The sequence below is a fragment of the Chaetura pelagica genome, unplaced genomic scaffold (genome assembly GCF_000747805.2).
Source record: "Chaetura pelagica isolate M959 unplaced genomic scaffold, ChaPel_1.0 scaffold9, whole genome shotgun sequence".
Lineage (NCBI taxonomy): Eukaryota > Metazoa > Chordata > Aves > Apodiformes > Apodidae > Chaetura > Chaetura pelagica.
The window spans coordinates 830555-846734 of NW_009954494.1; the positions used below are offsets into that span (position 1 = coordinate 830555).

The window sequence follows — 16180 nt, forward strand, 5'->3', positions numbered from 1 at the left end:
ATTATTTTCAGATGCTGCAATATGTTAGGCCTACAAAACTACCTCAACACTTAAATAACTTCTTTTTCCTTCCCACAGATTGTCAGGAGCAATTGATGCCTGCAGGCTCTCTTCATAAAAAGAAACTGGAGAAGAGGATACCTGAGGCCAGAAGCTCAGTGACAGGTAGTTTCAGTCCCTGGGTGCCTGCAAGCTTTTCAGCCCAGAAGAGCTCCAACATGGCAAGCAGCGCTGTGGAGACTTTAAGAACCACTCTCTATGCAAACAGTGCCCAAATAACTTTGAATTCTTACACTGTAGTTCAGCTGCAAATAGTGCAGTAGTTCCCCCTAATGGGGTAAACAGTGTTGGCCACTACTGGAAATATGCCAGGACGCTGCAAAAATCTTTCATGTTGCAAGAGCCCACAGTCAGAAAACAGACTGATAACTTCTTACCCTGCTGCAGCAACAAGCAAAGGAGATATTTCTGCTGTATGCTGTACACAGCAGAAATGCCAGGGCACTAAAGTAAGCAAGCTCCCAAACATGCATGCTGTGGACCAGCCAGAAGTGAATAACAACTGTGAATATCAAAAGAGAGATGATGTTTCTCATTCTGTTGGTGCACACAATAGCTTTAGTTCAAGTTTCAGCTTCATACAGCTCTCCCTGGACTTGGCCTCTGGAGTAGGCAGTGCTGAAAGCAAGTCGGTTGTCAAGGAAGATGAGTATGTTCTGCATCCCAGCACTGCAGTAAATCTACAGAAGCCAGAAGAGATGGTGCAAACTCATGAGCACTTAGGAGCTTTGCATTGCTTCTCCAGGCCCAGTGCAGATTTGGAGTACAAAAATGAGACTGCAGCAAATTCTGAACTACGGGACTATGAGACTGTCTCTTTCTCAGATACAGATGCAACGTTTTCATGTTCTACAGATTCATCGGATGCAGCATCTGCTGGCTCTTCTGTCACCTCAGGCTATGAAAGTAGCTTTACTGTTAGTGACCACAACTGGGATACTTTGATGAAAAAGTATGAACCAGTGCTACAGGATTGCCTGCTTGGCAACCGCAGCGTATTAAAGGTTAGTAATCTCAGCTCATCTTTGATGCCTCCCTCTGGCTTTCAAAATGTTTGCATTTATAGTGGCAAATTAAAAGTTGATGTAGGAGTTGGGATGGCTTTTGCTGCATCAGTTCACAAGGTTTACAGGAACACACTGTATGATAGAAGTGAGAGAACCAGCTTTCTTTTTTTTATTATTTTTTATTTTTAAAGTGATGTTGCAGTACTTGATTGCTATGTTCTCCTGCAACTGTGATCCTCTCATTTCTATGTCACACATCAGTTTCTGAATTCAACAAATACCATTTCCTTTCCCAGTTGACTGATGTGTCTGCAGTTTGGAGTACACGTAGTTACAGTATTTGCGTGTGGTAAGAAATCTGCTCGTGAAGCACCATGATTTAGAAGCACTAAACTTTGTAATTAGAAATATGCAAGTCTAGCCAAACACTTCTTGGAATGAGGCACCTGTGTGAGAGTGACCTGTAATCTAATAGATGGGTGCTCTCCCTGCACAAATTAAAATACTCTTAATTCATACTGGGAATTGAACCCATGTTTTTTCCCCCTCCAAACCCAGAGGAGTACTGGGCCATTGAACTAGGAGTCTTTCTTTTTTGAACATGTGTATACTCACATGTATACCAACCATATATACAGGCAGTCTCATTCACTGTGCTCTTTGTGGGAGAGAAGTTGGGAAACTTTAAGAGGAATTAGTTATGTCTTGTTACACAGTTATTGGGATGTCTGGGTTGGCATTAGAGGAGGACCATTCTGAGCTTACATGCAGTAAGGAACCAAATATTTGCTTCATTTTGCATGCAGGAGGCAGTTATCCAGAGCTTAATATGGACATGATGGATTTCACAAATTTTTTCAAGGCGCATTAAGTGAGTGGTAGTTTATTTCTGGTATAGTGGCTCTTTTTGGTGTTTAAATTTCTTAATCTCTCACTAATGCCCTGAGTTTCTGGGATACTTTTCAGAAACCCGGGTTCTCGTGACTTGTCAGCTCACACATCCCACCTGAGATGCATTGTGTTGTCTTTAGACTTGGTAAAACAACCTGCACTGGGGAGGCTTTGCACAACCCTACTATCTGGGTAAGACAAAAGGTCAAGAAACTTAAGTCTTTACTCTCAATGACATCTGACCTGGGTTTATGATGCACTCTAATACATACTTTTCTTAGACGAGCCATGTAAGATTCAAGCTAGGTTCTCTTATTTGCAGACTTCACACACATTTATGTGGAGCAGATTCTTTGGCTTCATTCTGGAATTACAATATGCCTGTAGTTTGGAATTGTTTGGGAAATAAATTCACTGCAGATTTGGGAATATATAACATAATCAAAATAGGAAATTATTTTTCTGTCTTTTCAGTATGTCTAATTTGATAGGCACAAAAGAAACATTGCTATCTTTAATTTTTGTATTCATTAATTCATTGAATGGAGACTTGGGGATTTGTGTCCTCAGGTGTCTTTGCCCGTATGTTGTGGTTTGGGACAGCACAACAACAAAATAACATCCACATGGCAGCCCGGTCAAATCCCCTCCCCCGCCACACACACACTGGGATGAGGAGGACAAAGCTCCTGGGTTGAGACAAAGGACAAGGAGGGATCTTCACCAATTAAGGTCCCGGGCAAAACAGACTCAACTTGGGGAAAAAATAATAATTTAATTTCACACCAATCAAACACACACAGGACACACAACACAAAGAGCAGGGCTTGCATATGTTACCCCACCCCTCCCTTCTTCCCAGGCCCAAATCACCTTGTTCCCAGTTTCTCTCCCTCCTTCCCCCCAGCGGCACAGGGGGACAGGGGATGGGGTTTAGAGTCAGTTCACAGGCTGGTGGTTCCTGCTGCTCCTTCCTCCTCAGGAAGAAGGATTCTTTACAGTCCTTCCCTGCTTCCCCACAGGGTCCCTCCCAGGGGAGAGAGTCCTCCATGAACCTCTCCTTCCTGAGTCCTTCCCACGAGTTCCGGAGCTGCTCCAGCCTGGGCTTCCCAGAGTCAGGGGCTGCTTCGGGAACAAACTCTCCTGGCACTGGGGTCTTCCCAAGCTGCACAATCAGAGTCCACTGGCAGCAAATCCTCTGGCCACAAAATCCAAGTCCACTGGCCAAGTTCACCCCTCCTGACATCTTCAGGGAATGTTCCACCACGTTCCTCCATGAGTGCAGGGGCACAGCTGCCATCTCACCTTGGGCTGCAGGGAAACTTCTGCTTGGGCACCTTCTTCCCCTCACCTTCCTCACCAACCACCAGCACTGCTCTTCTTCCCCAGCACAGCTCTTCTTTCCCTCTCCAGCCTCTGCTCAGGTGTTATCTCAGTTCTTTCCTATGTTAATGGTAAAGGCCCATCTATTGTCCCTCTCCTGGCTCCTTGGCCATTTTGGAGCAGGGGGAGCTTCTCAGCTTCTTACTGGAGCCACTCCTGTGGCCCTTCTCCTGCTACCAAAAAACCCTAGCAAACCAAACCAGAACACCTTAGTTAGCCAGTCCTAAGTGTTTAATTTGAAGCACCTTCCTATTGTAATTATAATGAGCAAGTCTTAAGCCGTTCAGAAAGGAACAAAGGCAACTGTAGTCAAGAAAAGGAGACAATACCACAGATGTTAAAATTTTGCTTTCTGTACTTTTTTTTTTTTTAAAAAAAAAAGCTCATCCCATGATATAGATATAGGACATGCCATGCTGAAGCAGCTCTTTGATTAGTTGAGCTCCAAACATCTTACCAGACTGCAAATAGAAAACACTTTACTGTGAGAACGTCAGTCAGTTTGGTGTGGTTGTGCCTGAGCTGGGGTACCCAAGCAGACTTGGAATGACCTGCCACTGGGAGCCCGTGATGGAGTCAACGCTGCAAACACCAGCAAAGCTGTGTTTTCTGTATAAATGGTTGTTATACATCACATATATGAAAAAACTGTAATTTGAATCATTCCTATTGCAGGCTTCTTTAGAACTATCAAAAATATGGCATAAAATACAGAAAATAATTTATGGTGAGGGTTCAGAGCTCTTCCCTGCAGTATGATACACATTGCCCACCAGCCTCAGAGAAAAAGAATTGGAGCTTCAGGATGTGAAATACAAAATAAAATTAAGTCTGGAGAAAAAGGGTCTATATGCAATGTTTTTATGGTTTTGTTTTTCCTGTGGGGCATCTTATAGCCTGTTATTAATCAAGCATTTTTAAAAGTTCTTTTCTAGCTTTATTATTTATAGTTCTTTTATGACTAGCCCACTTTCACATACCATATTTAGAAGGGATACCATTAATTTAAATGTCTTGCCTAATTTATGTGTGGATTGTGTAGTCACAATAACTGAGTGTTTTTATTAAGTTGTTGACTGGCTGTACATATTTTTCCTTATGCAATTTAGAGTTTAAACATAAGGATTTAAATATGAAAGCGTTTCAGTGAGGAGCAAAATCTTTTAAGTGCTGAATGCCCAAAATACTGCTTTTTTTGTGTTGGAAAATGCTTTCCCAAGCACTTTCAGGCTTTGGACTATGAGAACATATGCTGCTTCCTTTTCCAGGTTTCCCTTTTTCGGTGCTGATAATGGCTTGTTTGGTACAATAAATTTATAATAAGACACTTTTCAGTCTTGTAACTGTAGCCATGTTAGACTGTGGCTGGCATGACACTGAGGACTGCCTGCCTTCTAACCAAATTCTTCTAAATCTAAAAACTTGTAATGACCTTTGAATACACACCTGGCCTTACAAATTTTTAGTAAATTTAGAACTTTGTTCCAGACCCTTCATGTTAACAAAGAGAAGCAGTACGTTTTGAAATGAAACTTTGTTATGGTAAGAGTTTCTTTTTGGGTGTGAAAGCGACCTCTGTGTAAAACTGGTGTTCTTGGTGTTTTTTCCCATCATCTAGTGTTTTCAATGTGAACATTTCTGAAAATGCAAGTGTGAATGTTATGTAGATGACCCTAAATTATATTTTAATGTAATTTCCTTGGTTGCATGTGAATACAATTTTTTTGTGCCATGAGTATACCTGTTGCAAAGTATTCATGCTGCATTTTTCTTTTAACTTGCAGAAGAAAATGTGGTTTGCATATGGAAATTCTGGATTTATTTTATGCAAAACTCATATAGGCAAAAAACCTGTTAGAATGGACTCAAGAACACACTATTGACTACAATGTGATTAGAAATAGATGTAATGCTGACAGAATCCTCTAATAATCCTTACTTTGATTTGTTCAAATGTGAAAAATATCCCACGATCATGTGATCTCTTTTGCTTTTCAATAAATATTGTTTGTTATTCTCTGTGTGTGTTTGGACTAAAGCCTTGCTTGGCTCAACTACCTGCAGTTCAGCTGATTTCCAAATAGGTCTGTCCACTTAAGAAATTCTGGGCTTAGCTCTCAAAATTGAGCCATTCTAGTACTGTAGTAATTCATTAATTTCACATCATCTAGAGGTTAATAGTCTAAATAGTTTCAAATGCAGCTTCTTTCATAATAAAACATTTTCTCTTTGCATAGGTAAAATCCTTGATCTTACAGCTTCAGAGGCTTCAGGAAAAAGCAATAGAGGAAGATGACTATGATAGAGGTGAGAATGGTCCTCCCATAGCCCCCACTGGATCATGCTGCTTTTTTATTCCTTCCCCCCTCATTCCTTAATTTTATTTTCTATTTGTTACATAGTGATGGTTAGGTGTGGAAGACTAGTTTGATTAACTGTATTGTTTATTCTTTTGCATGGCAGGAAACAAATTTAAGGAAGAAGTAGGTCAGCAGCAGGTAGCAAGAATTTTTATTGTCTTGAGCCACATGACCATGTGGAAAGGTTGAAATCCAAATATCCACCATCTGGATCAGCTGTTTTGAACCAGCATGACTTCAAAAAAATGCAGAAATGAGTGAAAGCTTTGAAAGAAGAAAGGACAGGCACTGGCTGCTGACAGTGTGATTTGTTGCTTGCCACATTTAGTCATGGTGCTATAGCAGGGCTCAAACACAGAAATTAGGTCAGTAGCTATTATAAAAGTGAATGATACTGTCCTGTGGGATTAAATTGATGTCCACTGAGTTGGATCAAAACCAGCTATAGAATATGATGGTGATACAGCAGCTGGCAAATATCTGTATTTGAATAGTGCTTTTCCTTTGAAATGCCTTGGCACTTCTGATAAGTTATGTGTGTGAACGTGCTCGTAATTGCAGCCTCTTGAAATACACATCTTGGGTTTCTTATTGTTTCCTGTTATGGTAAGTCTGTTTTCTAGAATAAATTCTTCCCACTAGATGTATCTTAAGTTGGGAAGCCTTGCAAACATTTCAGTAAAACCTGCAAGGGTATTTCAGAGAAAGTTCCTTTCCTGCCAATTTTTTATTCTCTGCTTTTAGGGGGTAGTCAGACTTGTGGTTTGTCTTTGAAAACTAATATGTGAAGCTTTACAATTCTACTGTGGCTCTGTGTCTCTGCTCCCAAAGGTGTCCCCTAAGATGATTAAAATGTGTTCTAACAGTGTCTAGAGCGTAGGTGTGTAGCCCTTTTGCAAGAGTGGTTCTGTTAACCTCTTAAAGGCTCACTTAATATATAGGAGAAAAGTCTGCTGCTCTCACAAGTCTTTCTTTTAGCATGGCATCTCCCAGTGGGGGAAACCTTTTATGTATGTTAAAATCTCAGTGTGGGTTTCTGTCAAATAGACACTATTTTGATATGTATGCTTTACCTGTCTAGCACTCATAACTCTTCTTTAAGTGTATGTGTGTTGAGTTTACCAGTTGGCGACTTCCCAAAGCCTGTGTACTCAGTGTGCCTGGTTTCTACAGATTCCAGCTAAGATTTTCTGGGCAACCAGCCACTCTGACAACACTGTTTAAATATCTTAGGTGTGACATCTGCATGTGATGTCATGTAGTTGTTGACCACAGTGGAAAATAATGACTCTTCTAACTTTGCACAGAAAGCTCGTGTAGTTTTCCTGGGTTCTAGTCTTGTATCCGGGACTAGATGATCCCTATAGGTCCCTTCCAATCCCTGACATTCTATGATCTTCAAAGCAGGACCATCTTTCTGTTAACTGTTGTTTTATCAATTACCCTTTTCAGTTTCCACTCTAGTTATCAGGCTGGTAGAACTGAGGACAGTTTGTAGAGTCTTGCATTAATTCCCTTAGGAAAATGGTCTGGCTGAAATGGGATTTCACCAGGTATTGTGGGCGCAGCTTAGACAGCAGAAGTGGCAGCAGTATGAAGGTGGAGAGGAGCATTTGCAGGTGGAGTTACTGTTTTCTGTGCTAGGTCTGACATATATAGGCAGAAAGCATTTGTCCTGATACGTGACTAGATACTGAGGTCCTTGAGAAACTCTGCATGCCTTGAGTTCCTCCACCCCTTTGAAAACTGGAACTCCATCTTCACATAAATGTTCTCAGAAAAAGCCACGCTTTGTGCATGCATGTGGCCAGGCATCCTTCATTTTGTAACTTCCTAATTTTTGACTCCTTGATCCACTTTGTCATGCTGGTGTTTGTTCCTCTTCTGATACAGCTGTCAGATGGGGATTTTTGTGGGTACTTTTCATTACTTTAACGATATCTGAACTGGCTTCCCTAGTTGCTCTTTTGTAAATCATGGGCAGTGTAACTCCAGGGAAAGACTCACATGGAGAAGGTGCAGTGCTGCAAGAAGATTAGACCTGTGACTGACCTTCCCTCTCCTGCAGGAACAAGCTTTCCACCTTTCCTTTTAGATATGTCACTGCTGCTGGTGGAGAACAAAGTCTTGCCTGGCATGAAATGAAGTTTGAAAGCTTATTAAAGAGCTTACAGATTGGCTGAGAACCAATTTCTGTTCAAGTGAAATCTGTAATTAGTCTTCTTTAAAGGGATCTTATTGCCAAATATTGCTGGCAGGGAATGGAACTGCTAAATGTGCAGAATTGTGATTGCAGGGCATAAATGGAAATATATTGTCAGGGGGTGGGAGAAACTGACACAGTGTCTGCAGAGGGCTAAGGACATTTTAACTAGAATGCTAAAAATAAAATTACTGTCCCTCTAATTTGTGGGACTACTTTGAGTATAGAGTGAGTCCTGTGTTAAGAGCAGTACTGTTTTCAACTGGAGATTATGGTAGTGATGTGTGTGGTGGTAGCATGGGTCCTGGTGATTGATCTAGGAGTGCTGCAGGTGAAGGAGACAGATCTAGGACGACGTGTAGCTGGGAAATGCACTGTTGGTAGAAGAGTTGAGTAGAGGAGAAGGAGAGTGGGTAGAGAGAGGTGTGGGTGGCTATACCTCCAAATAGAAAACAAAATTGTCAATAAAATACATTGTGTGTATGTTACTGCTTCAGGGGTAGAGGCTCTTCTCCAACTTCAACCATAGACAAGAGCTCGAGATTTTTCTGCCTTGGCTCTCTTAAGAGCCTTCCAGACTTGCAGGAGGGGACTTGATTTTTAACAGTAGCTCAGTAAGAGAGCAATGTGTTAGCACTTAACACTCCTCAAAGTGCTCAGAACTGACTTCTGCTATCTGACACTGCAAACTTGATAACTTAAGGAAAGGCAACAATTTACTGTCTGTCATTGTTGCTTTCACACTCTCCAGAGCTTTCTGAAGCTCCCATAGTTTATAGTAATTTTGAAACTGAAGTGTGGGTAAAGTAGTTCCCCTGCAGAGAGGGTATAGAGATGCACAATGTTTTCTTTTGTGGCAATGAGACTAGGAAATGGCACAGAAATAAAGGCAAGTTTTTCCCACTACAAAGCCAAGAACAAATACCTATTTGCAAACAGGTCAGAAATAAGGATGTATTTGTTTTTCCTCTTTGCAGAAACAGAACAGATGCTTGCTCCTTCTCAGTCCTGGTTTAATTTTAAATAGGAATCCTTAGTATGTTACTTGGTTTATTGCTCATCCAGTGTTTGTAGGTGATGAAATAATAGGAAATTGCTTATTTTCTGTATTTGCTTGTGGTCTCCTCTTGATGGCCACATTACTGTATATTTTCAAAGCAGATACAATATCATGGGAATACGATAACAGCATTTTGCCTTGCATAGCATATAGTAAAAATTGGTCTGTTCTCCAAGGATCACTTGGAGTGTTGTCATGGCTCATTATTCATGGTAGAGCTTGACAGCTCCAAGGTTAAACACACTGCTGAATACAGGAGGTAAAAAAAACACACTTTTTTTTGTTTGTGGGAGTTGTGCTTGCAGTGGAAGCAAGTGTATTTTTCAGTACAAATCTACTGCCTAAACATTTAAAAACCCTTTTCCTGTTCTTTGCTTTCTGAATGTCTGGGATGAAAATGTAATTTGTTAAATGGGAGGTCTTCACCACTTCTTTTGCTTGTACTTGCAAACACTGGATTATGCAATATCCCCAAACTCCTGAAGAGGTGTACACTTGTTGGGTCTTTCCAAATTTCTTTTTGAGGTTTAAATTGGAAAAATATTTTTCTAGAGTAAAGTACTATTTCTAGTTACAGAATCATAGCTTTTAAACATTTGAATCAATTTGATCTTCAAGAAGGTGTTGTGTTTTTTTGTTGGGTTGTTGTTTGTTTTTCTGGAAGTTATTTGCAGATGAGGGTTGGATAGAATACTTAGTTTGCTGTACTTGTTATTCTGAAAAAGGCTTTCTTGACAGATGGCTGTTATAATGGGACACAGAACTAAAGGGAAGTTAGCTTCTTTCTGAGAAAGGACAATGAATTTGAGAGAGAAGCTGTATCTGGAGATAATTCTTAAAGAACATGTTACTTTGGATTGTACTTTTTTTTTCCGGATGGTTTGCACCTCTGTGAAGTAATTGTGTGATGTGTAAATTAGACTTAATTTTCCTTGCAACAAAACAGAATCAGCACAAGCCTAGCAACTCTTCCCTCTTGCCTGAGTTTTGTTGTTTAAGATACCAGTCTGAAATGAAAAGGTAACTTTTTTTGTCCATATCCATTTATTGGTTCATGCTAGCTGAAACTCTGGACCAGGCTGCTGTTGTTCAAATACTTGGTCTTGGCTTCTGTCTGCTAGCAGCCAATTTCTAGCTATTCTACTATCACCATTTCTTTTTATGCAATCTGTGTCAGCCTTATCTAGTTGTTATTGATTTATTTTTTTTTAAGTCATGTAATTTGGACAGGAGTAGAGCCAGTTAAAGCTTAAAAGTCTGAAATTCCTTATCTTACTTTCTGTTAGACAGCTGGAAAACTGCCAGTTTTGTGTTTGTTTTGTTGTGGGGTTTTTTTTGCTAATACTAAAAAAAAATATATAATAATGGCCAATGTTTACAAGGTATACATTTCTTGGTACTTTCACTTCTTGTGTTCGTTAACTGTGTATCACATGCATCTTTAACAACTTGTAACATTTTTTACCTGAACCCTCATTTTGGCCCAGTTGTTCATTTTCCATCACATCAGAGTGTGTCTTTGAGGTCAGGCAGGATTGTGCTGTTGGTCTGCTTTTGCCCACACACTGAAAATATATTTTCTGCATCTTGAATTGCTCAGGCAATATTGGAGGGGAAGCTGCTATAGTCGTGCAGTATCTTGCTTGGACTATGCAGCCTAAATATTTTTAGGATGTGATTAGTATTTTGTGGGATTCTACTGTGCTCTCTTATTTTCATCTTGGCCAGTGTGAAGAGCTTCAGCTACATCTTATGTTTCTGGAAGCTGTTTGACAAAAAGAAAATTGCTGAAATTTTGGCATACCATGTGTTTGGAAGATTTCTCTACTCCCAGCCATCTGCTGTTTAAAACTGACACTGGGGGCTACCCCTCCTATGATAGTCAGGCTCTATTTCTCAGTCCATGATGCAGCCAAGCTGTTCCTAGCCATCCTGGCTAGTCTCTTACAAACAAAAAAGCAGCAAAATAATCTGAACAAAATAAGCAATTATGGATAATTTAAGAGCTACTTGCTGAATTGCTGTACAGAACTCCGATGGGTGTAGCTTGGAAGAAGTGCTGATGTGCTATCTGGACAGTACCCACTAAGTGTGTGATGTGCCTCTCCTGCTACCTAGCCCATCTGCTTACTTTGCACTTGCACAATCACGCAGAACAATTTTATACTCATATTTTATCTTTCTCTTGCTCTTTAGAAATGTCAACTCCAGATAACACAATTGTCTTTCATTTGCAGTGTCACCACTGGAGACAGTAGGACTATTAATTCAACCAACAACTAGAAATTGATTTTGCTGCCACTGTCTTACACTTGTGGTATAAAAATGTTAAGGGAGTGGGGTGAAACACCTGCTCTTTTCAAGTATCGTCTGCTTAATAAATGACTGGACATGGATAGAAACTTCTAGATGGTATGACAATGCAACTTCTATGTAATTGAGAATAAAAAAGACACTGGATTACTACTATTTGAAAGCAAGACCAAAAGTCTTCCAGTATGCATCCCCTGTGGGGAACTGATAATGCTGATTGCTGGGTGGTGTCTGGTTGAATTTCTTAATAGGATGCTTTTATTTGAGACCTCCCATTACTTGTCAGACTCCTCTGCAAAGCGAGATTGTCTCAAGTCAATCACATTTCCCTTTTTCCTGAGGTTTTCTTCCGGTCCTTATGCCCAGGCTAAATTGCCTGTGCAGGTGTGTTTATAGTTCTGCAGGCATGTCAGACCTCTCTGATGATTCCCTGCCTTGCTTTCAGCATAGGCAAGCTTTTGTGCCTTCCTTTCTTATCTTTAGCCCAGGGAAGGTAAAAGTAGCTCATGTGCTGTTTTAGAGGCATCTTTAGTCCTCCTAGGACAGTGATGGGGTTGTGGCAATGAGTGTTAACCGAAAAGGTGAGAAGGGGGAATTTCAAAAAGCTAGAACTCTTATACAATAAGACAAATTGTGGGCAAATTGTTACTGAGTCTGTATGAAATGCTGACAGCAGGAGCATCCAAACTGATTATTTTAAACTGATAATGGGTTTTAAATTTCTGCTGTTCACACCATCCTACTGGTCTAATACTAGTCAAGATTTCTGGTAGTTTTTGATTTGAGAATTGGGACGTCGTCACACTCACTGAGATTTTTAAGGTGTAAAAAAGTAGATAATGAGTTGGATTTTTTTGATGTATGGCAAAGTTGAACAAAAACCAAGGTGAGGCTCTGTGGATTAGAGGCATAATTCCAACACATTGTTAGAGCCAAATATAAATAAAGATGTAATTTTTTTTCATTAGGTTGGTGCAGAATGTGCAGTTCATCTGACTTATTTGTGGGTGTTCATTCATACATGCCTCTGGCATTCCCAAGTGCTTCTGTATGTCTCCCTGCTGGGACTAGCTTGGAGAGAGCTATCTAGATAGTTTGCTGAAGAAACAGCTTGGAGAAAAGGCTTTGATGTTTGAGTTGCTAGAAGCTCTCCAGGGTGCATTCCATTTCTTGAGAAACTGTGTTGCTTTACAAGATGGTGGACTCCATGCTTACCATTGAAACACTAGAGTGAGAATCTGACAGTTGCTTTTCTAAAAATGTCAGCTGGGTACTTTGCAGTAGTTGATAATTGATAATATCAAGTTTTACCAGCTTCGTTACATCTGAATAACCAAGAGAACACAGATAAATAAAATCACTAACCAGGAAGTGTTTCTTTTTATTGTAAAGAAATACTGAACACATACTAGAAAACTAGAAATTAAAAAGCAAGTAGTTTGGAGTTTCCTGTTGTGTGTACTAGTAACAGTAAAAATGTTGCAGGTGTTAAAAATGTTTTTAGAACCTTCTGGATGAATTCTTATTGTCAAATTTCTCAGGTGTAGCAAGTACTGTGGAAATTGTTTTCAGTTTTGATTTCAGCTAGCAGGCGTCTTGGAAAACAGTATCTTTAAAAATTGTTTAGCAGCAAGACCATTTAAATTTGAAAAATCAGAATGAAAACATTTGTAGATGAAGAGGACAAAATTTGGCTGCTGGGTTTCTTCTGAAAGCACAAGTAGAAAAGGTAGCATCACTCAATGGTGTGACTTTCTCATCTTTAGTTTTCCTTATAGAGATGAAGATCAGATGTGCAGTCACAGCAATGATCTGTCACTTCTAAAATTGTATGTATTTTGAAATGAATCATGATATAAGAAAAAGGCATATAAATAAAGATGTAAATATCAGCCTGATCCTTGAACTTAATTCTACTTGGTTTCTGGAGTAAATTTGTTTTAGTCTGAAGAGTTTTATGGTTTTATGGTACAGTTACAAGTCCAGACAGTGCAACCTGCATGTGAATTTTCTTTGTGTTGTCAAATGCATGTGAAGTGCTCTCATACATACATATTTTTTAATAAAGTAAATGTTAAAGGTCATTCATTATTTCTGCATCTCAGAAATAAAACTTTCCTCTCCACGTCTGATTGTCTGGTTTATGGCTTGAGATAAGAATTTCACTGGTGTTATTTTTCACAAAAAAATGCAAGGCAACACTCTGAATATGTGCAGACATACCATGTTATCTACTGAGGATGTATTCCAAAACAGTGTGTCATTTAGCAATGTAATGGATGGCAAAACATTTTCCTCCTAAAAATTAATATAAGGGGAGCTTTTGACATATATTATAAATTCACAGGGACAGTGTAGATGATACAGCAGATGGAGCTGAAGGAAGAGGGCCATCAGCCTCATCAGATGGAAGAGATGTTTGCTTTCTGGAAGTGATTGCTGTTCTGAGAGTTTTTTTTGCTTCAGCTATGAGACTATGTACCCAGCGTTGTGGTTTTCTGTCCTTCACCCTTAATTGGATCATTTCAGAAAGGTCAGGTAAATGTGACTGTTCAGAAGGAGGCAACAATAACATGTCAGTAGAAGGTTTGCTTAAACTCTTCAGTCTCAGGTGAAGTAGTCAAGAGCTTTAAGAATGGCAGGATTTTCCAAAAAATTTTCAGCTGAGCATACTGATGTTCCCATTGTGCATCTCCGTCTTCCACACAGTGGTAGTGGTTTGGGTTGGAAGGGATTTTAAAGGGATTTTAAAGATCATCTAGTTCCACCTCCCCTGCCATTAGGGACACCTCCCACTAGACCAGGTTGTCAAAGACCCATCCAACTTGGCCTTTAACACTTCTAGGGAGGGAGCATACACAACTTCCCTGGGCAACCTGTGCCACTCACTACCCTCACAGCAAATAATTTCTTCCTAATTTCTAATCTAAATCTACCCTCTTCTAGTTTAAAACTGTTACCCCTTGTCCTATCACTGCACACCCTTGTAAAAGAGCTCTGCCCCAGCTTTCCTCTTGGCCACTTCAGGTACTGGAAAGCTGTTTTAAGGTCTCTCTGGAGCCTTCTCCAGGCTGAACAGTCCCAATTTTCAGCCTGTCTTTGTAAGAGAGGTGCTCCAGCCCTCTGATCATCTTCGTGGCTGTCCTCTGAGCTTTCTCCAAGAGTTCAATGTCCTTCTTGTGTTGGGGGCTCCAGGACTGGATGCAGTATTCAAGGTGCAGTTTCACAGGAGTGGAGCAGAGGGGTGAAATCAGCTCCCTTAACCTGCTGGCCATGCTTCTTTTGCTGCAGTCCAGGCTACAGTAGCCTTTCAGGGCTGCAAGCACACATTGCATTGTATATAGTGCCTGTGAACCTGAGTTGTGTGTTACCAAGTCTCTACATGCATCCCTCCTCTGTTACATCAGTTCTTAGGGAAAAAAAATGCTTTGTTGTCTGCTCACCAGAGCCATTTCATCTGTGAGCCTAATGGCAGCTTGTGGTCTGTCAGTGTACACTTGTTGACCACGTTAGTCCATTGAGTGATTTGATCATGCTTTGGATGGGCCTGGCATCAAGCAAACTTGGAGTAGATTTGTGCATCAAGGGTCTCATTAGAAAATGAGTGGGGTCTAGATGAGAGTTATAGGTTTGTGTGCGTGGGAGGAGATGGCAGGATTTGAACATCTCTTAGGATTATGGTAGGAGTGGAAATTTGTCAGCTGGGAAGCATGGTTTGACATTAAGTTTAAATCTATGGGTTGAGTGAATTCTGTATATAGCTCAGCACTGGATGGAGGTGGCACTTTATTCCCATCTCTAAATGAGGTCTAAATTCTGAGGTTATGTCACAGCTAGGCTTCAGGAAGAGAAGTAATATGTTTGAGTTGTAGGGTATTATCAGTACAGTTGGATTTTGTTGAGGCAAAGAACAGTTCAAAGAGCTTTTAAGACTGCAGTGAATCAGGCCTATATAAACCCTTATGTATGTGACTTCCTGTTGTTAGACCTCAAATAGCTGAGGGTATTGTTGTGCCCTGAAAATTACATTAAAATGTTTTACCAAAGTAAGTTGTGTGGTTATTTTTGTTTGTTGTAGTGGGCTGACTTTTGGGTGCTGCTCTGCACTGGGCTGAAGTTGTGCTCTTTTCAGTATGAATCCTGAGCAGCAATGAGAACTTTATCAGTAGGAGTCATCTGAAATTGAATGATGAGCATATAATAATGCAGAGAGAAAAGGTTCGTCCTGCATGCCAGTGCTAAGTTTACTAATGGGATTTATTGTTGAAAAATCTTCATCTACCAAATATTCAAGGAGAAAAATTTATCAGTTCTTAATCTGAGGAAGAGTCAAACTGGTGAGTTGGAAGCAGAAAGCTCAACAAGCACATTAGTAAGTCTACTGAAGTCTTGTGTTTACAGGTTTAAGAAAGTAGCTGTGGTCACTTAAGGGTGCTACACTGATCCTGACCTTCTCCAAATGTGTACAAGCAGTATCTGTTACTATATATTCATAGGTCAAATGTCATGCTTTGTTGCTCAGGCTCATAGAGAATCTGCCAACCTGTCCTTTCACAGAACAAACAAAAGGAATAAAACAAAAAAGCTCAGCTCTTTTAAGCACACTGCAGTAATTAAAATGAATCCCAAATTCAGGAGTTTTTGGTGTGAAGTATTTTAATTATGACCTTTTCTTACTGGAGAAAACACTTGAGAAAGAGCTGAAATCTCCCCAGACACAGGCAGGCTTCAACAGTTGGTTATTCTGCTGTTATCTAACTAATAGCAAGAATGAAAATAGTGAGGAGTTCTGAATTAAGAGATTTCAGTCATGCTATGGCACCTGCCTCGCAGGATCTAGGGCAAGGAAAGTCAAGATGTATAAGTGTTTAAAAAAAAAAAAAAATGATATAAATAAAATGAG

General features: G+C 40.1%; 1 protein-coding gene across 1 annotated transcript in view; it reads left to right on the forward strand.

Moving 5' to 3' along the window:
• Window positions 1–527: 527 nt before the first annotated feature.
• DISC1 (disrupted in schizophrenia 1) overlaps window positions 528–16180 on the forward strand; it is a 176460-nt gene continuing 160807 nt past the window's right edge. The window contains 2 exon segments of the mRNA XM_010004550.1: window positions 528–1064; window positions 5579–5648. Of these exon segments, the coding sequence (XP_010002852.1) occupies window positions 528–1064; window positions 5579–5648 (607 nt within the window).